The sequence below is a fragment of the Tribolium castaneum genome, chromosome 4 (genome assembly GCF_031307605.1).
Source record: "Tribolium castaneum strain GA2 chromosome 4, icTriCast1.1, whole genome shotgun sequence".
NCBI lineage: Eukaryota > Metazoa > Arthropoda > Insecta > Coleoptera > Tenebrionidae > Tribolium > Tribolium castaneum.
In genome coordinates this window covers 9802971-9828863 of record NC_087397.1, presented here as the reverse complement: position 1 = coordinate 9828863, position 25893 = coordinate 9802971, and the positions used below count along the sequence as shown (strand labels likewise).

General features: G+C 31.2%; 2 protein-coding genes across 8 annotated transcripts; one reads left to right on the top strand and one right to left on the bottom strand.

Moving 5' to 3' along the window:
• Positions 1 to 1314: 1314 nt before the first annotated feature.
• Positions 1315 to 23499, bottom strand: LOC660522 (uncharacterized protein). 7 transcript variants are annotated; one of them, XM_015983657.2, is made up of 12 exons: positions 23348 to 23499; positions 19036 to 19317; positions 14273 to 14443; positions 14001 to 14169; positions 13772 to 13950; positions 12030 to 12348; positions 9240 to 9329; positions 9014 to 9143; positions 8252 to 8279; positions 7951 to 7980; positions 4679 to 4753; positions 1315 to 2091 (listed from the first exon to the last, which is right to left on the bottom strand). In XM_015983657.2, the coding sequence occupies exons 2-11, from the start codon at positions 19261 to 19263 to the stop codon at positions 4682 to 4684; spliced, it is 1416 nt and encodes a 471-aa protein (XP_015839143.1). In that variant the 5' UTR covers positions 19264 to 19317; positions 23348 to 23499; the 3' UTR covers positions 1315 to 2091; positions 4679 to 4681. The 7 variants fall into 7 exon arrangements, with proteins under 7 accessions (XP_015839143.1, XP_015839132.1, XP_015839146.1 ...); XM_015983646.2 differs by lacking the exon at positions 4679 to 4753; XM_015983660.2 differs by lacking the exon at positions 8252 to 8279.
• Positions 8006 to 9202, top strand: LOC660462 (ADP ribosylation factor 4). Its single transcript, XM_966690.4, has one exon. It carries the CDS (start codon positions 8418 to 8420, stop codon positions 8952 to 8954), a length of 537 nt encoding a protein of 178 aa, XP_971783.1. The 5' UTR covers positions 8006 to 8417; the 3' UTR covers positions 8955 to 9202.
• Positions 23500 to 25893: the final 2394 nt, after the last annotated feature.

Genomic DNA, 25893 nt, shown 5'->3' with positions numbered 1-25893 from the left:
TTTTTAAATGCGTAAAAAATAATTTTGTACCTACTTGTCTGTGTTTATGTAAATGTTCAAGATAACAATAATTACTATGCGTCATGAAAGTGAACTATATTTAAAAAGAGTCTTGAATCATTTTTAATTAGTCGGATTGTTTGTAACTGTTATTCAGTGGATGTATTCTAGTCCATTTCGTTACATTGGTTAAAACTCAATTTTTTATGGAATTTAGCAGATTTTATCTGAGGCACTGATAACGAAAAAATAATAGTTTTTTGAAATCGCTCATAAAATTTTACCTACGATCTTATAAGTGTGCTTTTATCATAAAACCTTATAAGAAAATTTCCTATAAACACTTAATTAGTTTTATAAAATCATACTTGGAATGTAATTTAATTATTTTAACACCTTTATCAGCTATTACGCAAAATTTTCTTAGAAATGGACCGAAAATATTTAATTTAAGCCAAAAATTATGTTAGAACTGCATTTTTTAACAGTATCGGCAATACTAACAACAAATTGGTGTTAGTTTTGCATGTTTTATTCCATTAGTTCAGATTTGAAAGAAAATCTATTCGTAACACTGAAAAATTATAAAAATTTGCTTAAAGTAAGCAGAATAAACACAAAAGACTTGGTTGAAAGTAGTAATTTTTGAACAAAATAGTCAGTTGTTGTTTGAGATGTTACTACAGCAAACTGAAAACTCACTGTCCCATTTTCTGGTAACGTATTTAATTTAGAGATAAATTTAATTACATAATTTTTTGTTATTTTTTCAGCATTTTTGTACGTTTATAGTCAGAAATGCAAATGTTTCGCAAAACTTTGTTAACAATTAACGAAAATGGCAAGATTAAGCTGAACATTTTATTTTTTACATTATTTAAGCAAGGTTTTTTTGATAAATTTTGCTAAATATGCTCGAAATTTTACTAAATTAGATCGAAATTAATTTTATTTTGTTTGTTTCACTTGATTTTTTATCGAAATTTTATCAAAAACTGAACTAAAAAACAGAAGTTGGTAGAAAGTAATATTATATCTTCATTTTTTAATGTTTAATCATATCAACAAATTACAATAAAAACACTATTACAGTTTTTTACTAGCATTGGTATCAGAAGCGATAAACTGTTCCGAATATGTTTTTTATTTTAAGTTTGATTGATTGTTTTTCGATAGTATGACGTTAAAATAATCTGAACGGGCGCTGTATGAAAACACTTTTATCACTGTCTAAGAATTCGAACAAAAGTTCGACAAATGGAAGCTCATAAATCATAGAATATGACACCATTTAATGGGGAGGAATAAAACACCTTGTAGTTTCTTGTAATATTTATTTAACAATAAACTAATAAAAATACAAAGGTTTAACTTGCTTTTATTATTGTTCATTTACCAGAACACTGTTTGGAGTTTTTGATTTATTTGTTACTTGTTGGTGTATATTTAACGTTTATCATTACGTACTAAATTTATAAAAATTGTATATTACTTGTAGTAAGATTTTAATTTAACAGATTATTCTAGACATACAAATTTATATTCAACTAGTTTGATTTATAAATTGTATTAATATATTGTATATCAACTATAACATCAATATCCAGGCAATGCCAGTCTAAGCAGGGATAAAGAACGTATAAATGACACTGCTGGTCTAATATTTACAATATTATTGCTTTATTATAGGTATTTATGTTTGCAGAATTTTAATTAAAAGCTTGGACCCATCACTTTAGCTGAACATTATTTCATCGGACCTAAATGTGGAAAAACTGGTACGGAATATGTCCATATTTTGCACACTTAGCTCTGTAATAACGTAGTGATATGGTACGGTAATTGAACGGTTAGTATACTAACTAAAAGAAGATACAGTTGGAATATTATACATAAAACGTTAGGTCTAAAACAGAAAAACTCTAGAGTGAAGTGAGCAGATACTCCTTCATGTCGGTCATTGGTGTTGGATTAGGTCACCTCACCCTACCCGAAGGCGACCTCAGGTGCGAACGTATATAACCGGTGCGATAATCCACCACGTCCCTGCGATGGGCTCCCTGCATTCCATGCCTGTTCCGCCTGCTCCACCTGCACCCATTCAATGATTTAATCAATAATCACAATTTTGTCATGTTCCGTTCATTTGATTTGTCGTGTTTATAAGGGTCTAAGGAGTGTGTGAAGATGTTAAAAGCCTCATCCGCATGCAAGCAAACATCAAAACTTAATGTATTCAACAATATTTACAGTGAAAACTTTTTGACGCCCCTAACTGATTGCTTGTAATAAGGACTAACTTAAAGTGTTTTAAATAAAACAACGAGTTGCAACGTTTCGTTTTTATAAGAAACATTACCTGGATAAAAAATACAATATAACGAAAATTAATTAATCTGAATCAATTAGCTAATCTAAATTTAAAAGATTAACAAAATTGAGACATCTTGACATCAACTGCAAAGGTCTTGGTTCAAAAAAATTTAAGTAGGGATGAGTGGGACGTGTTATCATCTTTGTACAGAATGAAGAAATTGAAAAAATTAAAAAAAAACATTAATCTAAATGTCTGAAGCTTTATTACTAGAAAATCAAACGACAATTAGATATTAAAAAACAAGACATGTTAAAAACGTGATGACCATACTTATCTAATGTTATTACATTTTCATAATAAAGTAAATTTGACTAAGTTTATCAATATCTGGTTTGGAATTAACAGCAGTTTTTTTATTTTTTCGGATACGAATCGTTTCGTAGGTCTTTTTTTGTAATGTGTATCTTTATTATCCAACTTTAAAATTTACAATTGAACTTGAAAATAACAATGTAATTCCATATCTTGATGTTAAAGTTATTACTGTTATTGGACTCCTGAAATTAATATTAAAACTAATTGGCACATTAAACCAACATCTTCTTTACGTATTTTAAAATTTTATTCTGAATTCGAATTACCCCCTTCGGCAAAACATAATATGTTTTATAATATATAATCTCTAAAAATAGAAGTCAATAAGTTAAGTGACCTAGAATTTCTTCCCGAGAATTTCAACACTATCAGATATCTTGCAAAACTGAACAATTATTATCCACTTAATTTAGTCAACAAAATTTTATACAGGGTGGTCCAGTCCAGCTCCCGTCTTTTGTAGCTCAGTTACTATTAATGTTAGCGTTATGATATTTTATAGATGTTATTTATACTTTAGGACACATTTCAGGAAAATATTTTTGACTATACAGTGTGTCTCAAAAAAGTATGACGTCATAATAATATATTTTTAATAGCATGTTATTTTTTTGTGCGCATTATGATACCTTTTTAGCTTCTTACATGTCCCTAAAGACTTGTTAAAATTAGTTTAGGGATTATTGTTAAAAAAATAAAAGCCAAAAAAATCTGTTTTACACCTCTAATTCTACAAATTACTAAAATAGCAACCCTATTTGTTAAATAGTAATAATTCCGATTCTACAACTTACTCAAATTCACTGTCTTTTAAAAATTGTTAATTAATTAATATCCCATTGATTAGAAATAAATTGTAACATTGTTTAATTCATGTTTCCCCCAAATTTGTCTTCTATAACAAAAAAACATTAAATTAAGTCTTTAGGTAATTAAAATCAAAAACTTCTAAATTAGAAAAAAGTAACGAGTTTATCGAATTAGTTGTAAAATGTGTGATCAAATTTATATTGGACAAACTAAATATAAATAAAAAAAGTGAAAAACTATTTAACAGCCTTGGCTTATCATGTTAAAGAAACAAAACTTTATTTAACTTTGATGGTGTTAAGAAATATTCCAAAAAAAGACTTACTTCCGAAATGATTTATAATCAAACAAAAATATATTGCTGTTAATTTCAAATTAGATTCTGATAATCTTAGTAAAATTTAAACATTTCCTATTATGAAAAAGTAATAACAATAACATTAGCTAATTATGGTCATCATATTTTTAAATGTTTTGTCTTATTTTTTAACAGCTTTCTGACTAGGATATTAATTATAACCTTTTTAACTTTAATCATATCTAACTGTAACGTCAGTCTTTTGATTTTTTACTACTAATTGTAAGTAAAGTATCAATTTATATTATTGTAGGTACTATTTTGAAATTTATTGTTAAAAATTTTATAGTTCAAATTTTATTACAAAACTAATTAAAATAATATTATTAATGTTTTTTCAATTTTTTCAATTTTCCACATTTGTACATTTTGCACAAAGATAAGAACACGTTCCACTCATCCCTACTTATTTTTTTAGAACTAAGATGTATTTTCAGTTGGTGGTTTTGTGCATGTGTTATTGTCGTTAAGTTATTATAAGTCCCAATTTTGTTAATCTTTTAAATTACCTAATTTAAAACTAATTCTTTTAACGTTTACTTTCAAGAATTTGAACGAGTTTAAATGTTAGTAATTAATTGTGGTTATATTTTATTTTTATACGAATTTTCTAGCTTGATGATGTTTATTATACAAACGAATCGGTGCAATACGTCACTTTATTTGGTTGGTCCTATCGTTGTGAAATTTTATTTCAAACAATATTGGCAAAAAGTTTTGACGTTGGCGTTTTTGCAAATTTCTCAAATAGAGTTCCAAATCCCACTCAGGATCTATTCCATGCAACCCATGCAAGAGATAGATTTAAGACAACTCACATTTTATGTGATACGTCGCGAGGGTGTTAATGATTCGGGGACAGATGTGGATCCTCTCGCTTGCAGAAGGAGGGCCTTTGGTGCCAACGAGGTACCATATTAGGGTACCAGCACCATTAGACCACATATCACACACACACGAGGCACAAGAAATAACACAATGAACAAAACCAGTCATTCTACGTTAGAAAAGTATGATCGTGCTTCTAGTTTGTGGCTCAAACCACGAAAATGAGGCTTGTTTGAGCCACAAAAATGGGATGTGGAAGACGCTGTGTGTTAAAAGTGAAGAAGTTTTTATTCAAACATTTTATTGTGTGTGTAACAAATCAAAGTGTGTGTGTGAAAAAAGAGAGCAAACGACAGGTGTAGGACCCATGCAAACCAAAATAAAACCTACCTGTTAAAAATCGGCCAAATTTACATTTTTAGAGATTAAAAAAGGAAAATCGTGTGTTATGTGTCAGTGTTATTGTCGGGAACATACATAGATGCGGGTTAAAAGAACATAAAAATTTATTGTCATCTAAAGGGAGATTGTCTTATAACTAGTTCTACTTCAACAATGTTTATATTACAGTTCTATCGTATTTTGTAGAGCATGAGGAGAATGACGCAACACACTACGCATACATACATTAATTCACGTTTTTTACCCCTATTTGGGGTTGGCATACTATAAATTAAAAAAAGTCACATTACTAAACGAGACATAAATCAATAGGTGTGGTAACATCTTCTAACAAAAAAAAATAATCAAGTAAACGAAACACAATGGAATGTGAACGATGATGTCTATTATTAAATCCTTTATTCGAACTACGAAAAAATCAATAGAAGAAATATCGGAACTTCAGTGCTATCTAATCTACCCATTGACTTCTACGAGATCTGTTTCACTACACTTACCGAGCGACATGTTTTTTTATTTTTTGGCTAAAATAAATTTTACAAATGTACGTTTCTTTAATTAAATTTGTTCTGCAGGGTCCGTCTTTTATACATTTGCCGACAAACAGTTAAAAAAATTCTAGTAACAATTTTTTTGTTTCCGAAATATTGGGTACTAATAGTATATAAGTTGTTTGACAGTTGTGATCGCAATAGAATGTGATAAACAATAAAAATAAATTATTTTTTAAACGGTTTTCTAGGAAATAATTCTCAGTGTTGGCACATCTACAAATTGTGATTTTTTGATAAATTTTAATTTTTTTAAATCCAAAAAATTGCTAAAATCAAAAACAATTTTTCATCGCTTTGTTAGGGAACGATTACTTAGTGTAAAACACAAAAACATAAAAAAATAATGAAAACTGAAGAAGTTTGGAACTCAACATTTTTAAAAATATGACATTAGGACACTAAGTTGGTGCGCCAGTTTTTGATGACCTTGTATATAAGTATAAGTTGATATTGGTGCACCAGTTTTTGATGACCTTGTATATAAGTATAAGTTGATATTGGTGTCTTTAAAACACGCGCGATTTTTTGAGCACGACAGCGTAGCCGGAGTGCTCGAAATAGAGCAAGTGTTTACGAATACTTTACTTTACTTTACGTTATTTTTTTATTGGTACATTTTGAAATCATAAATACTGATGGTAATATTATAAAAATTGAAAATAATCTAATGTGAGACCAGTATACCTTTCGTTTTTATGGAATTTATTATCATTATTGGGTTATTAATGTTGCATGGACACTTTTAAAAACGCGCGTTTTTGAAAGTTGTCTTTAAACACACTGCTGCGTGCTTTAAAAATAAGCAAGATAGATTACCTAAAAAATATATTATAAAGCTTTTAAATTTTAAATAATACCAAGAGCAAATGTGGTGTACTGATGTAAATCTACTTCCTTAATTTGACTATACAGTGAATTAGTGAAAGAAATTTATAATTTTGGTTATCAATTTTTCTTTGCCAATAATTGCAATAAATTTGAACAAAAGTTATGCGAGAAAAAAACTAAAAAATCAAACACTTTAGAGGAACTGTTCAATTGATTTATGAATAGCTGTTGAAACTTTTTTGAAAATTGTGGAAATAAGTTACTGGAAAAGGTTTGGTAATTTTTTCAATACGTACTGTTCATTTTTTTTTAATTAAAATACTTATAATTCTATTCAATATTAGTATTTATTTAGTATACCATACTACTTAGTGTTTAGTATTTCTTTAAATTAAAAAGTTTAGTAGGGTTTTTATTACGCAATATTTCGGTAACTAAAAAGTTACTAAATCTTTGTTCTCTGTTTCTGATTATTTTTCAAAAATTATCATTTCTTTAGTTTATTAGACTAACCCTGTATATTTGCACATTTTCAGGCAATTTTTACCCACAAAGCGAAAGTGGCGATTTCTAATAAGATAAAATTTTCGTACTTTTACAAACTTAACTGGTCATTTATTTTTTTGTCTATAAAAAATTGCAAAATAAAAAACCCACCAAAAGTTAAGTTATGCTTTTTCTGCTGACGTATTCAACTTCACTCAAAGATTTACACGTGATTTCTTGAAGTAATCGGTGAATTGACTACGGATATAAACGAAGAGATATAAATTATTACAGTAAACGCACTTTGTGATTTAAAATTTGGAAAGTATTTTTATTTATTGTCTGTTGATTTGAACCGTTGTAAATTTAAGTGACTATGGAAACTTTAATTGGGATAAGATTGATTTATATAATACTCTGTTAAAATTTAATTCGTTGTTAAAAGTTAACAACGCGAATGGACCGGTTGGTTATATTGCTTCAATTTTGTCACGTGTCAGTTAATCATGCATTTAATTGCGAATTAAATTAATGACGCTTCTTTAAACCGGTTTTAATTCAAAACAATTTTCACTTATTTAATCTTTTTAATTTTAATTAATTAGAAATTGCGATTTTTCGCTTGTGCGTAGTGTTGCTGTAGTGGTAAATTTTAATTTCACCTAAACATGTCGCTTAGTAAGTCCTTCATTTCCGAAACTGGCGATAACTTTGAGATTTATTACTATCCTATAGCTCCTAGCACCAAATAATAATCAAACGGAAGTAAACTATAGCGTTATAAATGCGCCAATAAACAAAACTACATGAAATCCTGTGCTAACTGCAAAAATGTGATGTTTTGTGTCAGGTGTGTGTTGTGTAATAAGGCAAAGAAAAAACGGAAAATATTAAACATTACGACAAATAGAATAAGAAATAGAAATAATAAAAGCGTGCACAAATTTACGTATTTATTGAATGAATTTTTTCGGTTATTGTCATCGACTTACCTGGCACTGTGACTCAACAGGATGATATTTCTGCAACAAGGGAGTACAAAGCTTTTAGTAGTCTTTTCATCGACATGTCAATTAATTTGATGGAACAAATTAGCCAAATGCATTGATTAATTTTAAGTGATAGAAAGTGCGGAAGTGAATTAATTAAAAGAAAACTAAGAAAGCACCAAGTCATGCTAAACGAGGAATTAAAGTGTGAATTACCGGAATTTGGAAACCTAACTATAACTAATAATTTAAACCCAAAATAAAATTCCATTAGCAAATGATTTTAGCTAGCATAAGAACAAACCTTCCCTTGGAAGAATCGTGTGGATTTTCTGCAAAATTAAAATTTTAGGTCCAATTAAGCGCCTTTGCTTAAATCATTTTACGGTATTTACCAGTGATAGTGGGACAGTTTTAAACAAGAAACAACAAATAACTCTCGCGCCAGTCGGTAAATTGTCAGTGTCAAAATGGGTTTGACGCTTTCGGGTCTATTTCGAAAATTTTTCGGCAAAAAACAGCTCCGCATTTTGATGGTCGGTCTAGACGGTGCCGGTAAAACCACAATTTTGTACAAACTCAAATTCGGCGAGATCGTGACAACGATCCCAACGATCGGATTCAACGTGGAGATGGTCGAGTACAAGAACATAACTTTCACGGTTTGGGACGTGGGAGGCCAGGACAAAATTCGCCGCCTGTGGCGGCATTATTTCCAAAACACCCAAGGGATCATCTTCGTTGTCGACTCAAGCGATCGCGATCGAATCGATGAAGCGCGCAAAGAGCTCCAGAGCCTTATGCAGGAGTACGAGTTGCAAAATGCCGCTTTATTGGTGCTGGCAAACAAGCAGGATTTACCTGTGTCGATGACGTCTGCGGAAATCGGCGAGAAGATGCAACTGAACGCGTTGCGCGCTCGCAAATGGCACATTCAGGGAACTTGTGCCCTGAGAGGGAACGGGTTGTACGAGGGGTTCGAATGGTTGTCACGGGAGTTAGTTTAGATTAGTGGTTATCGACTGCTGCGAGAGTTTTTTTATATTTTGAAAGAGAGTGAACTCACCTTAGAAGCCGTGTTATGTAGTCGGGCCAGTTGTCGGGGAACATCACCAGGAAAAATCCCACAGCGATGAGAATCATTCCGGCCAGTTTCATGCCTTCGAAGTTAGCACCGTACAAGACCACGTCCAGTGCTACACACAGCAAAAGTTTTGAATTACTTTTGTTCGCAATAAAATTTCATTATAATTTTGTTTAGGGTCTCTTTAGTGTTTTTTCAATTTTTTTACCTGCGGAAACTGGAACTGCGGTTATAAGTCCTAATGTTATAAACAAGTCATAAGTCAGGGCAACGCTGAAGTTCCCCAATAAATTGGCAACTGAAATCAATAAAAACTAAATTATTCGAGCTTCGATAAAAATAGGAATTTCTCGTAGAATCGGTAAGTTTTTCGTTGGAAATATTTCTGCATCTAAAAAGTCAGGAATGAGAGTGAGTGAACCAAATAGAAATTTTAAATTTGATTGCTTGGCCGAAATAATAAAATGGAACAGAATTAATAACTCACACCGATAATTTTGATAAAATAGCACTTGCGGTTCTGTACTTTTAGCTGTTTCCGAGTGTTATTTGTTTTTGTTGTTGGTTACGCTAAATTCAATAAACATGTGCTATAATAAATTGATGATAATGCTTTTGTTGGCTTTTCAAAGTATGAATTATAAACGTACGTGTAATTGAATTTTAAATGATATGCGTATTGTAAACTAGTGTAGCCGCAACTGCATTTGTTCAAATACAGGGTGTCTCGCAAAATATTTAGCCATAGATTAAGTATTAATAGTTATTAATAATAAAAGATGATAAAGAAATCGCTTATCTACGAGGGAAAAGGTTATAAGTTCAATAGAGATGCAGTTACTAGTGGATTTATTTCAGGTTCAGGAGTAAATAAACAATCTTTATCGCCGTGTATAATAATTTTTTTCCTACACCGGGACTTCAAGTTTTAGAGAAAAAGGTTATTGTAGCCTTCAAATTTGTAAATTTAATTGAATAAAATAAATTTAAAGCATATTATCTAGTCTTGAGGTTAAAGTGCTTTTTTATCTACTTAGAAAAGTTGATAAAGAAATAGTTTAACATCTGTTAAACTATAAATGATTCATGTTTTTTATTTATTTTTTTTATAAACTGAATAAAACACTATAATGTTTTTGCACTACGGAGATTCAAAATCGCAGGATTTTCTGAACCCAAAAAAATAAGGGCGCTTCGAGCGTTATACCGCCCCGGCGCTAGATCGTTTTAAATTAATTTAAATCCAATCATTTTATTAATTGCTTGGAAAAAATAGAGAAATATCACTGTAGAAGATAGGAAAAAATTAATTCTCTACAACTGTGTTCGTTACACTTTTTTAACCGTATTCACAGCGTTTTGATAAATATGCGCCTGTGCGCAAAGAATTATGGCTTAAAATTATCAATTTGTCTTCTAAGTTATATTTTTGGGAGCGCAGTGGATATAAAAAAAAAGTAAGGAACAAAGTTTTACATCTGTAACCCTTTTCGGAGCGTTTTGAAAAAACTGGCGAAAGTTTGAAATTTTTTTAAATATAGCTTACGATAAAATTTTTGCAATGTATTATGAGTTACTATTGAGAATTTAATGCTATATCAGTTTGTATTTTTTGTTTGTTATGTGTTAATCGTTATACAAATACAAAAATGTTTTCGACTTTATTGCTCAAAACTTAGACGGTTATAGAACAATTGGGCTCTCTGGGAACTATCGAGGACGGGAACGTTTTATTTATACGTCGTTTCGAATCCTAATCTTTAGATTTCCGTAATCACTATGTTTGTCGTCGTGTATAATACATAATTTTTTCTACCCTTCAAATTAATGTTTTGGAATTTATGATTTATTAATGAATAAAATAAGTTTCAAACATTTTTAAAACCTTTAGCTATACGTAGTCTGTCTCTATTTACATTTTATTATTCTACTCTTAAACGATAGAAAAATAAAAATTGAAAGGGCTTTCAAATTCTAATGATATCAAAGCCAAACTAATTGGTGCTACAAAGTTATGAAACAATTTATATCAAGAGGGCCTCCTTTACACAACAGTACAATTTGCACTGTTAAAAATTATTAAAAAAAAACGACCGCTTACCAATTTTAATCTAAATTTTTGGGGCAATACTTGGATGTTAAAAATTCCACAAAAAACGTTTTAAGAAAAAATACAGTTCAATTTATTTTTATTGTTTAATTTGTGGTTAAAATATTTGCACTTCTTTTTGAGACATCTTATATTAAATGTCACCAGTATACCAGTATTAAATCAATTGTGAATTATTTTAAATGTCGCACTGTATCTGTTAAAATAATAATATTTTTTTAACTTGCTTTAATGCTTGCTTTACGGTTCAACGCATCTTCGATCAATTTATTTTGCGACATATGAGTAATAAAAATTCTTCATATTTTACATACGCCATAACGCAGAAACGATAAACACACCAAATTACACACTCAATTTACATTTTTGTTTGTTTCCTCAAGCAGTAAAACAACGTTTAGGAATGACAATAAAAGTGCGATGATGTCCCTGGACGATTCTCAATTTCGTGTATTTCCCGTGCAATGTAAGAACTTGAAAAATTTAAAAACCTTCAACTTTCACATAAAAGCGATGATAATAAAGGCAAATCTTTGAAAATGGTAGAGGTGGATGATATATGGTTATTAGAGCTGTCATCTTTGAGCCCGACTAGCTCCCTTGACTGCTATTCTCTCGTGGAATTTATTCGGGTAATTTCCTACCATTCGCTAAATTGTTGTATTATAAATTAGGTTCCAACCCCCAAAAAACTAGAAATTACAAACCTACTTTCCCCAACTTAATATGTACCTCACACTCATTTTCCCATCCCTTTTTAACACAACTTTCGTAATATATGAACCGTACACTCCCTCGTGTATTTTCCAAGGAAAAACATCTCAAGATAAAACAATGAGAGGGGCCGAGGTCACGTCACACTTTCCACAATAAAACTTCATCACTTACCTAGAGAAAGAGAACTTGCTGTAAGTAGCGCCGGCCAGGGTAATTTATCCCAGTGCAAACTTTCCACCCCCGTTAAAAACAACCCTAAACTTAGCGGCCACAAAAGGGCGGCATTTAACATTCCTATGAGCGAGAAAAATAAAGCCACTTGGCCGTAAGTGGCGTCACCGATTATTTTCTTAAATAGGACTTTGTACACGGCTGAACCTGCTGCTGCCGAAGTTGCCAACACGACGCCCCCTAAAGTGGGGCTGCCGGTGATGCCGTCCATGTAGGCCAGCAGCGCCACGCCGGTGTCGCAAATAATCACAGCCATGATCTGCAATTTGGGCAAAATTTGACCTCTATCTTTTTTCAAGAGCGATTAAATTTATTTGAACGTAGGACTCCCACACAACAGGACAAATTAAGGCATTTGGTGGACATACCAAAAAACCAATATAATTTGAAAATTATCATAAATAGGTATAGAGAATACTAATACTAGTAAATTTGTTATCTGTTTTCACGACTTTTTTACTTTGAAATAAAATATGTGCCTGATTTTTTTATTTTTGAACCGAGCAAATAAATTTATTTGAACGTAGGACCCCAACTTAAATTCGCCACTGATATAGCACCGGGTTCATCAAGTTTTACACTCAGGCACTTTACACCTCTTAGAAGAGAAAAAAAAAATGAAATAAATATATTCCACTGCACTGATATCCAATCTGGCTAGGAAAAAAATATTTTTTCTATTGATTTATTTGTCCAATAAAAAAGAAAAAACCATTTGACCAAAAAATCACATTAGCTGTTTTTTACATCAATGGATCGGAAATACGAAATAAAATGATTCTGCAAAAATTTAACTTGGAAAAAATCGTTAGAATTGGATTAAAAGCCATTTTGATATTATTCGTCCGATATTTCAGTATAATTTATGAGGGACAAGATTGAGTAGTAATAAATCTCCGCTACAAAAGGACCCACTACCTACCCCAATAACAGTAATAACTGCAGAAATTTTACAACTAGCGGCACGGTCCCATCGGGCGGTTTTAAAGCCAGGACCGTAATAAGGACACTAACGTGTTAAAAATGTTTTTGTTAAAAAATTACATCAAATGTTCAAATTGATGACTATTTTGGTCTAAGCACAAACGAATTCTTCGTTTACAATTCGCATGAACCCTTGCCGCAAATTTAAAGATTAACATTCCATTTACAATAAACAGATAAAATAAATGGTAATCCGGGCCTGAAAAATTCTTACCAGCTGCCTCAACCTTCAGACCCAACAATGATCGCGTGCCAATTTTACGACAAATGCAATAAATTTTTGAAAACTACCACTCTGATGGAGAGCTTTTGTCGAAGTGATTTACAATTTTACCAAAATTCATGGGAAAAAAGCCCCAATATCAAAACAGAAATTAAAAATCAACGACACATTTTCTTAAAAATTTAATTAGGCACTTCAATGCACTACCTCAAAATACACCTATGGACCAAAGATCGTTGACATTAGACTATAGTTAATTAAGCGAAAGTGAAAAAACACATCATACAAGTAATCATTTTAAAAATTGATCAAATCGTTCTTCTATACAATAAAATCACATATGATTTTTTTTAGAATTTTAGATAAATTACAAAGAGGTGAAAAGTGCCTGAGTGTAAAACTTGACGAATCCGGTACAAAACATTTAAAGACTTTGAAGAACATTCATGCAGACGCGTGTTGCAGGCTTGCTTACCCTAATACCAACAAACTGCTCGTGCAGAATAACCCACGACAGCAGGTACACAAAGGAGACATTGGTCGCAAAGAGCGCCATAACATCGGTTGCTAGAAGTATTCGCAGCGACAAGATATACATGTAGTTTGTGCCCACCCACAGCAGGCAAAACAAGCTACACCTCGTCATAAACCGTACTAAAACACCCAAATTAGAACCCTTGAGAGATAATTTAGCGTCGACCAACCTGCGGTGAACCCCTTATCCCTATACCCTCGTATACTTTCCGTGAAGATTTCGGATGCGCACTTGCACCGTTTTGTGCTTAACCGACTTAGAAAATATAAAGGAAAGAATAACATGGTCCAGTTTGTCACAAACCATGTGGTGAAGAACGGTGCTTGATATGATGCTGCCTGGAATAGAATGGCATTGATCGGACGGAATAGAATCGAGGGGAGTGAGTGCATTATGCAAATTTATTCTCTAACACTTTGTCGAAGAACGTCAAATACGTACATACTGGTTTTGGAGCGCAGTCATGTTGAGGCCTGAGGTGTCGTGGGGCACTAAGACAGGGTCCTCATCTATGTCGGTGATGGGCCTTTGCAGATACAAGTATTTTATGCAGTGGGTGGCCCCCACCCAAGAGGCTGTCACGCAGATTGTCACCCATATCCCGAAGTAAATCTAGGGGATACAAAATAATTCTTCATCGATTTAATTCTACTTATTTAAAATTTAAATTAAAAAAAAGCGTCAAATTGCAGCTATTTTCCTCGGTGTTTTACAGCGGTTGTAAGTAACGTTTTTGAAAGTTATTTGTAGAATACATTCTTTTACTCGGGCTTTAGGGGAGAATGTGTTTTAAAATGCTCTCAGTACTTTATTTAATTCATAAAATAATCCTGAAAACTGAAAAAAAATTGGTGTTTTTTGAACATTATTTCTCTTCAACAATGAGTGTTAAAAAATGGAATACTTTCGGCCATAGTGTGGTTTTTAAGGAATCAAGTGTATTTTGTTCTAACTTGAAATTGTCAACCGTTAACTCGTAAAACTCTTAAAACGAACTTGCGGTACTGGCCTATGATATCAGCGATTCTTCTATTGCGCGCTTGCTTCAATTAAGTGGCGTACATTTATAGATGAGGATTATAATCAGGGAGCACGTAACTTAAAAACGGACTCGTTTACTGAACACTAGAGACCGGATTTTTAGAATGTTAAAAATTTTATTTACGTGTAAAAAAGGTTGTACAAAAACAGAAATTTGGTATTAAAATTTGGTAAGTAAGAACATTAAGAAATTGGAAAAACTGAAATTATAAGACAGTGAAACAACGAAAAACAAACTTATTTTAGTTTTTTAATTGCGAATTAAATTAATAACGCTTCTGTACACCGGTCCTATGAGACTCAAAACTAATAAACTTAAAAGTTGGAATACAAAAAAACTAAAAGACAGTAGGATTAAAATTTTGCAGATCTAAGGGTCGGTTTAGAAAACATTTCAATTGCAACAAATATTTAATTCGAGATTAACTTGATATTTGTCAATACATTAAGGACCATTTTGTAGAAGCGTCATTAACTTAATTCGCAATTAAATACGTGATCACGTGACCAAACTGAAGCAGTTTGATTAGTTCATTTGCGTTGTTAACTTTTAACAACGAATTAAATTTTAACAGAGTTTTTTATGAACCGGCCCTTAAATGACAATTTAATTTGAATTAGTTTAATTTTATTATTATTATTATTATTATTATTATGGCTCTACGATCGGGCAGAGGTCGAAACTTGTTATGCCCGCGCCAATTAGGGCGCCAATTTTGAATTGAATTTTAATTTTGCTTTTTGTTAATCGACCTTTAATGACTGACAGAGTGATAATTAAAAAACTATGAAACTGCAAAGTAAGAACCTCAATAAGATTAGATAATAAAACCACGAAAAATTGAAAATTTGAGTAAATGGATAATATGGAACACTGTATGAGGAAATTAAGAAACTAAAAAGCTGAAATACTGGAAACCGGAGAAACAAAAAATCTTTAGATGTAAAAAAATTTTTTTGTAATGATTTTAAACCAAATACAAATAAGAAAACTTTAAAAATTTCAAGGTTAAACACAACTATAGGACGTTAAAAACTCATTTAGGTTGCAACAATTCAATTCAGGAATTTAAAAAAACTAAATAGGATATCTATTTTTAATAAAATAAATTTATTTCGAGTTTTAAGAAAAGCTTTCAAAAATTGCGTGTTAGGAAAGTTTTCCAAAGTCCGGTTTCTGTTCAGTCTTTAAACAACATTTTTTGCTGAGTTAGAATTAGAAGTTAGCTTTTTGATTGGAAGTTACCTTCCTGTTAAAGCTGGAAACTTTACTTTTCTTGCAAAAGATTACTTAGTGAATATAGTTTTTAACGTAAATACACATATTTTAGTTTTGAAAAAAGAAAACCGAGAAAAAACTTACTTTATTTAGTCTCGCTTTTGTATGGGTCTATTTATTCAACTAAAAAAATTTTCGCTTCTCGAAAATTTTACTACACAAATATAAAAAGCAAGACGTTTAACAAGCCAACAATTTACGTTTATGTTGGCTGGTTAGACGGCGCATAATTGTTGTCGTGCCTGCGTTGATTAATTTGAATCACACACTACAAAGCCACAGCTGTTATTTTCCCGGCGCCTCCACCAAAATTTACTAAGGTACCATTTATCAGTTTTATAACCTTCGTTATTGTAATTTATGAGTTTCGGTGTGTTTTGCATATAAACATTAACTGGTCGCGTTTCGTGTTGAAGTTTCGATTCGGTGGTGAAAGTGTTTTCCGTTTCCAGTGCAAAATTAATCACATAGTCAAACACGACGGTTTAGGAAAGAATGTTGAAAAAGAAATAAAAACTCATTGTGTTTTTTAATTTTGCGGAACATTGTATAATGAGTGTGTTTGGTTGCGGGAACGTTGTAATCTTACACACGTTCGAGTAGAAAAAACACATTTGCATAATTTATACTGGAAGTAACCCAGTAATGTAGTTATGGAACTAGTTGCAGTGTATTTGGGGCGATTATGCATGAATGTGGTCACATAACTTGGTAATTTTTATTTATCAGTGGATTTTTATTTTGTGTAACTAACAAATCTCGCGTGATTTTCGCCTAATGCGTGCTGATAACTTTTCCGATTCGATTATTTTACGTAAGTATAATTTTTAGTCCGCATTAGCGAGCTATGTAAAGGATTAAAAATTTAAACTTTTGATTTTTGCGATTAAAGATAAACTATAACTGTAACAAATAAAATTGGTCACACAATTTGTTGACTGTTGGACATTGTTGCAGTTACAGTTATTAATTTCTTATCACTGATATTTTGGTAGTTGGGTTAATTCGTCTTTCAAAATTTCTAGATCGGCTTAAATCAAAAACACGTGACAAAGACTATTAATAATAAAATATGTCTAAAATTGTTCTAATATTGGTGTTTTTATGTAAATGCATGTTTGGCATTTCGTGTTAAGCTTTCTAATTGAAACTTGATATCACAATACTGACCTTTTAATAATAAAACCAAGAAAGCCAGTTTTCTAACTAACTACGTATAGAATGGATTTATTTGTAAAGGCTTAGATGCAAATTTTTAACGATGATTTTAAAAATAAGGTTTAGGACTTTATTTTTTACTCCTTTTTCAATTATGGTATAGAAATAAGTATCTTAAGTATTTTTTTTTAAATATTGGTATTAATACAAAAAGGTTTGGACTAGATACTTTAGGCTTTGGGTCAATTATTATGGGTTTTTTGTAATTTTTTTAAGTACAACCAATAGTACTAATTCCAACTTTCCAACTGCAATTGTTACACAATTACAAAATTAATCCACAATGGTATTATTACCAAAATTTTATTATGAACTTATTTAACTTATTTAAAAGATGAAGAAACTATTTAAATTTGATTAATTATTTAAAAATCAAACTTAGTATTAGTGGTCAGTGTTATTAATATTAAAAAACTAATACCATCAAATTTTTTCTGGAAAATTTTATATTGAAAATATTGTTTTTTAGATCTTTTATTAAAAACAAATTTACAATTGTTATCTATACCTAAAAAAAGTTGTTTTTAATAAAGGATCTGAAAGTCAATTTTTTAAGTTATTTATTAATGTATTTTCTGAAATACAAGTAGGTACACTTTATTCTCTCCGAAATACACATGGAAATATGTAAATTCACTATTATGTAATCTTTATTATGTACGTATCCAGTTTCTTCAGCATTTTATTCACAAAAACTTTTTTTTAATTTAGGATCGGTTTTACTAATAAAAGTAAAATTTAGTAATAAATTGACAGAATATAGTATTGATTATTTTTAATTGTTCACTAGATTTAATTAGACTATTAACCAAAGTTGGTGATACCGGGTCTTAATAAAATTTATTTTTAAGTTAAATTATGTGTTATGATTTAATTCCTCAAAAAGAAAGAACACTTACAATCCCAGATAGATAAATTTTTTTTTGTATATGAGTTGATACAGCGAGATTATATGAAAAACACGGATTTTAAATTGGTATTGTACGCAAAACAATAAAATATAACCACTCAGTTTAATTCTTTTTACTAACAAGAAAATGCTCTAAACAATACTCAAGCCAAGAAAATATCTATTTTCTTGATTTTCCGCTATTTTTCAAAGTCTCAACAGTGATTTTCTCAGAATTTCTTCTAAAAAACATAAACTAGACTTTTTAGGATCACATTTAATTAACTACTGAGCCAATTAGTGCAAGATTAATTGCTGCTGCTCTGTCGTTTATAACACACACATTTCATCACTATTTAGTTTTCCTAATGAATTTGCGAGTAAACAGTAGAAGTTTGTTCTATCGTTTCTAGTATAATGGAATCTTTGGAAAAAAATACGACTTATTGACAAAAACCAATTTTAATTTAAAAATCAATACATTTCACCTGAAGTTTTTATGTCATGGATTAGCATTGTTATTTTGTTTTTATTTACAAACATTTTTGAAAATTATCACACTTTACGCATTTAACCACCTTGGCTGTAAATTTCCCTAATAAAAATTCCAGTTTTTCCGTCAGGAGCAATTTATTACGCCTATATTTCACCATCAAGTGCACCGTTTTTCCGTTTTCAGTAACGTCCTCGATGATTTATAGCGTTCCGTAATTATATTAGTGTAAATTTTGATCAAAACTTGTGTCACTCTGGTGCCGAATCAATAATTTCACTTACTTTCCGTGCCGATTTGGAACAAAGTGAAATGGAACAGGATTTGAGTTTGGCTGCGAGTCCTGTCGGGGCAGTGGGAGAGGAACTTTCTGCTGGTTCCTGTTGACTACTGACGGAGTCTGCATGAGCAAAGGGTCCATTGGCCACTCCTTCATCGGTCACTAAAACACTTGGAGCACGATTTCGACCACGAGGATTGAAGATTGTCGGGATGTCTCCGTCCCGGGTCATGGTCCATCAATGGGTTGCCGCTGTGGCCAATTCATTGGGCGACCATTGATTTTTCTGGAGAGATAATAAAGCATTTATGGTAACGTTTCCGGTGATTTCATACAGCGTGAGAAATTCATAAGGACTATTGATTTAAATGAAACGGAGTCTCGCCGGATTTGCTGCTGTGTATTAGTTTGGGGAGTTTGTGTTCGATTTTGTTGCTAGACAAGTTTGTGTTGTCAAGAAGACGGCTCTTAAACTTCATGAAACACGGGGTTATTAGGTTTGCTTTGTTTACGACAACGAGAACTTTCAACAAATAATGCACGCTGTTTAGTACCGAAGTTTTATTACTTTTCGCAATATTACATTTCACTTACAAGGTTCACGAAATATTTGCCTAAAAATGCGCACAATAAACAGTTTTCTTGTGCCTGTTATAACCTTTTACATAAGTGGATTACAACAGTTAATACTAATGAACCATTTTGTCTAAAGAAGGATGCATTAAATTTGTAGACGTGGTTTACACACTCTTTTGCACAAAATTATTTTTATTTGATTTTAGACGTTAACAACTTTAATTTCTGCGTTATGACGTTATGAGGCTTCTGAGTCATAAAAAAACGCTTTTAAGTTAGTAAGTGTAAATAAATTGGGCTCTAAAGGGTTTATTGAGGTACAATTACTATGGCTCCTGGCGACCCAGTTTTGGCTACAGTTTACAGAAAACACCACATTAGAAAATTACTTATCTAGTTTTTATCAAATTTGGTATTCAGTCGTCAAAGATATTCATGTAATAGTATAAATTGTAAAGTTGGGGACACTGTTAAAGGAGGCTGAGGGCCCCCTTGACATAAATTGTTTCATAACTTTGTTGCACAAATTAATTTGACTTTTTTTACGAGAGTTTGAAAGCCCATTCCATTTAGAAACTTTCTTGCCTCTTGTAATTTTTTTAAACTAAACGGTTTAGATTTCAAACCTGTCAGAGTACAAATGTTACTGTTAAACGTTTTCAAAACTGTACTAGAATTTTTTTCGTTTTGTCTGTCCATTTTACAAAGGGGTAAACATTTTACCTCTAAGCTATATTTTATTTCGAAAAAGTACTAGTTTTATTGACGGAAGAATACATTTTAGAATACAATAAGTAATATTTGCGTTTTTGTCAAGTTTACAATCAAAGCCATTTGGTTTAAAAATACGGTGATGTTTGAGCTGCTATTGACTGCATTTTTTTAAAAGTTACATTTTACAAAAATTTAAAAAAGACAAAAACATTACTAAATTGAATGGACTTTCAAACTAAGATACATTTTATGTCAAGGGGACCCTCAAAACCCTTTTTAACAATGTTTTACAACCTTAAAATTTATTATCAAATGACTGTATAGCAAATGTTATGAAAATTGAATAAGTAGTTTTAAAAATAAAAAATATAATCTGTATTTTTGGATAACTTCTGGAGACCAATAATTTCATAATAAAACATTTTTATTAAAAAAATAATAAACATGTGTACTCTCGCGTGAGACTTTGCATTTGTTATTTAATTATTTCATCGACAAATTATTTTTTATTTAATAACTGATATGTTTTTTAGAGAAAATACAGTACTGTTTTTGTTGGTTTCGTGAAAGTTCAAATGCAAATCCTTTTTATTTAAATACAATAAATACAAATTTGTCAACGAAAGCATGATCTATAGAACAGGTGAATTATCGATTTTGTAATCAACAGAAGTGAATAACACAGTGACGTATGGCATTAATATGTAAAGTGTCGACGTCAGAATAAAAAAACTGTGTTGTTAGATTTACTGCAGATATTAGTTGTACAACTAAACTGAAAATTAAAATTTGTATTTTTAGGTGACCTTTTTTGTTTTTTAATTACTTTTTAATTTTAATTAAAAAGTAATTTAAACAAATATGCATTCAATTTGTTAGTTTAATTATGAATTGATTGTTGTACAAATGACACATAAATATTCTGTTTATGTGTGCACATAGTATTCCATGTTGCAGTCGAAGCCAAATTTTAAACATGTTTTTTTTTTAGCTATATTGGCTATTTTGAACCTAAGGTCTTGGATGCTGTCATGGACAGAGGTACTGCCATCATATGATTTTGACAATGATAGCGGCTTTTTGATCTTGAAAATTTTTCTTGTTAAAAAACTGTGTTGCCAAAAATAGATATTTTAGGTTAATTTTAGTGTCAATAAATTGTGCCATTGTCACAAAATCTTTTAAATCTTCTCACTCTTTTGACATACGATGGCAGTACCTTTGTCCATGTACCTTAATTGAACCATATTGTATTTATACAGTGAGAATTCGCTAATATTTTAGTCGAGTATTTTTTACTATATTCTAAAAATTAATAATCGCACAGAAATCAGCATTTTCTGTCAAATGTTTTATATCTTTTTTCTTGCATGTAATTTTTTTCGGAATTTGTTTAGAAGTTTTTATAATAAATTTCAATTAAATAAAAATAGTATTATTATTATTAATGAAACTAAAATTAATAAAATATTACTTAATCAAAATTTTTAGTCTGAAACGATGCTTAAATGACCAATTAATCAAAAATTTTTTTTTTAAATTATGGCTAGGTCTAAAATTAAATAGGTACATTTATTTCAATTTTTATTTAATACTTAATTATTTTTTGTAGCTAACAACATTTCTTTTCCGGGTTTTTTGTTGCCTAAAACAACATTTAAGTAGCGCTTGTTTTAAAATGACATAAGAAATACTATTTTCTGGAGCGAATTAAAATTAATTATTTAATTTTTATTTTTGAGATTCACTAAAAAATGTCACGCTTTTTATTTTATACTATAAGAATACTATATACAAACTGTTATGTTTTTGAGGAAAAGTGAAAATCCAAAAAGTTTGTTGTTTTGACTTTGAATAAAGTCAGTGTAAGAAAAAAATAAAAGAAAATTGTCACCTATGAATTAATAAAATTATTTATGTTCAATAAAACTCCGTGTGGTATAGAATATATCATACTCTAAATTTCAAAAATTTAAAATACTTTGCTGTAATAAGGAACATTTTTCTATGTGAATTTTTCAAGAAAATTTCGAGTGTCTAACTTTTGGTCGCAATTTTTGTGAGACATTTTAAATGCTAAAGACATTTATCGCTTCAAAATTAAAAGTCTGTTATTAAATACTGAACTAAACACCAGTGAAGAAATGTTTCAAATTTGGTGGATGCGCCGGGCTAAATAATTGATTGTTAAACATGATATTATTTGACTAATTATTAAACAAAACTTGATGACTCATTTACGACAGGTTGCCTCTATTTATGCTCAAATGTGAACCTTTATAGCATATTCAACACGTGTTGCAGCTATTTTAGTTATGAGGAAGTAAAGTATTGAGAATTTTTCCAATATTGTAACCTTTGCTTATATCAGGCTTCCTGAAACTATCCTTCGAAGCAATGTAGATATATTGTATGTTATTGACAAATATTTTGAACTTTATATTGCTGACTAGTTAATAAATAAATGGAAAGGTTATTTTACTGCTAGTCGGTGTTGTTTTGCCATTCATAAAACCAACCGTTGATTGAAACTGGCAGCAGAATAATGCTATCTGAAGATATCCAAGCTAATAATAACAAGAAATATGATGATAAAGTGACCCTGTTAAACGTTAAACAACGGTTTAAGATTGCCTTGAACTGGAAACCTTCGCATTATATTGACTTCATTAATTAGATTTGATGATACGATTAATGTGAGCTTTGTGGTAAGATGAAGTAATTAAAGATGGGGTTAAGATAACTGGTATAAATAGTTTCTTGTTTATTATTCATTCTTATCTTGTGTTATATCAAATTCACTGAAGAAAAATTTTTTACTTAGCTTTGCTAATTAACATTGTATTTTGAGCTGAAATATTTTTAATTCTAATTCAAAAAATAGGAATCCATCTCGTGATGATATTTTTTGACATGAATTGATTGAAAACGTATCGAATCGCCTAAAAATAGTAACTTTGTTCGACGGAATGAATAAAAAATAATTCGTCTGAAATCGTGTCACATAAAACAATTTGGAAACTTACCCTTATAGTTTAGCAAGAATGGGTGTATCGACCTTCTCGACATCTACAGCTTGTAGACATGCAACTTGCAATAAGCCAACGTTCGATTACCCCAAGTTGTCAGGACGAGGGTTAACCCGCGACTGAAGTGGTGTGCATGGGCGCAGTTTGCATTGATTACCGGCCGGGCATCGCGACGCAAGGCGCCGCTACGCGCATATGCCCCTTAATCGCTCCCTTTCAATGCTTGAAGACTTGGCTTTTTGTTTATTTGATGAAAACGGGCAATTCGCGAAATTGTGGGCGACTAGAGCATGATAAAGGGTTCATTCGATTTGAGGGCAGCTGATAAGGGTAAACATAGACGTGACTATGAGGCACATGGATAAAAATATCTGCTTGCATGGGACAGCTTGATGGATGGAGATATCTGGCGTGACTTTAGCTTTAATTTGCTTAACACTCTCTCAAATAAAGCTTCTCTTTCACTGACATGGGAAAGGAGATACAAGCTTTCGAAGTTCTTGCATGTATTTGTGTAATTCGATGATTTTAACAAAAGTAGAATGAATCGGATCTCTCTTGTGAAGTACATGAACAAAATTTAACAACTAACTTTAAGAGAAAATGTGACGTTGTCATTTCCATAGTTTTGAAACAGAGAGTAGTAATAATAAAAAAATTAAAAAGTAAAAAGTAATAATATATTATTTGTTTTTGTCTTATTTTATTAAGGTTGTTAGTTTTTTATATATTTTTTAAATAACACAGGTCTACAGTGGTTTTGGTGCCGGAAAAACTAAAACTGTTTTTTAATAAGCTCATTGTACTGGTTCTAACGGTATATATACTTTTTTAAATGTACGTGTAGTTTTCGAGATATGGAAAAATACATTTATTTCGCATTTAATACCTTTCATTACATCACTGAACATGAAGAAAACTTCTTTTTCGTGATTTCTTTGCGTGAGATTGTTCCGAGGATTCACGCATGATACTCCAGCAGTAATCAGCCATCATGTGTTCATCCCATCGACCCTGGTATCTTTCTTCCATGTTTTTTAGATCCTGATGAAATCGCTCTCCATGTTCCTCACTGTAAGAGCCAAGGTTGTCCGGAAATTTGTCTAAATGATTGTGGAGGTAGTGAACTTTGATGCTCATGTTACATCCAAGCTTTTTAAAATTTTCCAGCATGTTTTTAACCAATTCGACATAATTTTCGGACTTATAATTCCCTAGAAAGTTTTTTACAACGTTGACGAAAGAAACCCAGGTTGATGATTCTATATCGTTCATTGATTGCACGAAATTGTTGTCTTTCATCAAAAGCCTAATTTGCGGTCCATCGAAAATGCCAGCGTTAATTTTCTCCTTGCTTAAACCAGGAAATTTTTGTGATATGTAATTGAAACCGGAACCATTTTTATCTAATGCTTTGACGTACTGCTTCATTAGTTCTAATTTAATGTGCAATGGAGGCAAAATTATCTTCTCCCTACTGACTAACGCTGCATTTATGATATTTTCCTTTCCAACTGTCAAGCCTTTTCTTTCAGGCCAGTTTTTTTTAGTCCAATGCTCGCTTTTAGCTCTACTGTCCCACAAACAGATAAAACATGGAAATTTCGTGTAGCCGCTTTGTTGACCCAATAAAAAGTTTACCATTTTTAAGTCGACGCATATAACCCACTGATGATCCTGGTACTTGAGTTTTGACAATACGAGAGATATGTTTTCGTACTCCTCTTTTAATTTGGTGGAATGAGCAATGGGGACCGCACCATGCTTGTTGCCATTATGTAGCAAAACACATTTTAAGCTTCACTTAAAACTGTCTATAAAAAGTCTCCATTCATTTGCCTGGTAGTTTGAGATACCCATTTTGGTCAAAAGACCACCAACATTATTGCAAAAAACTAGATCATTTTCTGAGCTGAACAGCGGAAGTAGTTCTTTTTCTCGACTACGGTAATATGTAATTTTGGTATCTGTAGAAAGTAAATTCCTCTCTTTTAGTCTGGATGCCAACAGTTCTGATGTTTCTTTTGAAAGGTCAAGGTCTCTAATAAGGTCATTTAAAGCTGCTTGAGTAAAAAGTACGGGTTTTGATGAGGGACCTTCAAAATTATCATTACTGTCACTATCGTCGGATGTACTACATTCTATATCTTCACAATCAAACAGGTCACAAAAACTTGTAGCAGAAATCCATTGCCTTAAATGTTCAGTACACATTTTGCAAACATTGTTTGGGGTCCATGTTTTATCAATGTCTTTGATTTCTAAATTAAAATAAGCAAAATACGCATTTTGCACAAATTCAGATATAGGTTTTCGGAACTTTTTCAGCGTATACTCGCCACAAACATAACAAAAACTGTTTGGGTTGTTTAAACACGATCGTCTAGACGATGACATTCTTTCAGGTCTAATTTACAAACGTTTTCAATCGAACAGCAAACACAACTAAACAAGATAAAAGGCTACAGAGAAATGAAATTATCAATTTGAGTAGATAAAAAACTACACGTAGTTTTTGTAATTTAGTCTTACTGAAAGTGTTG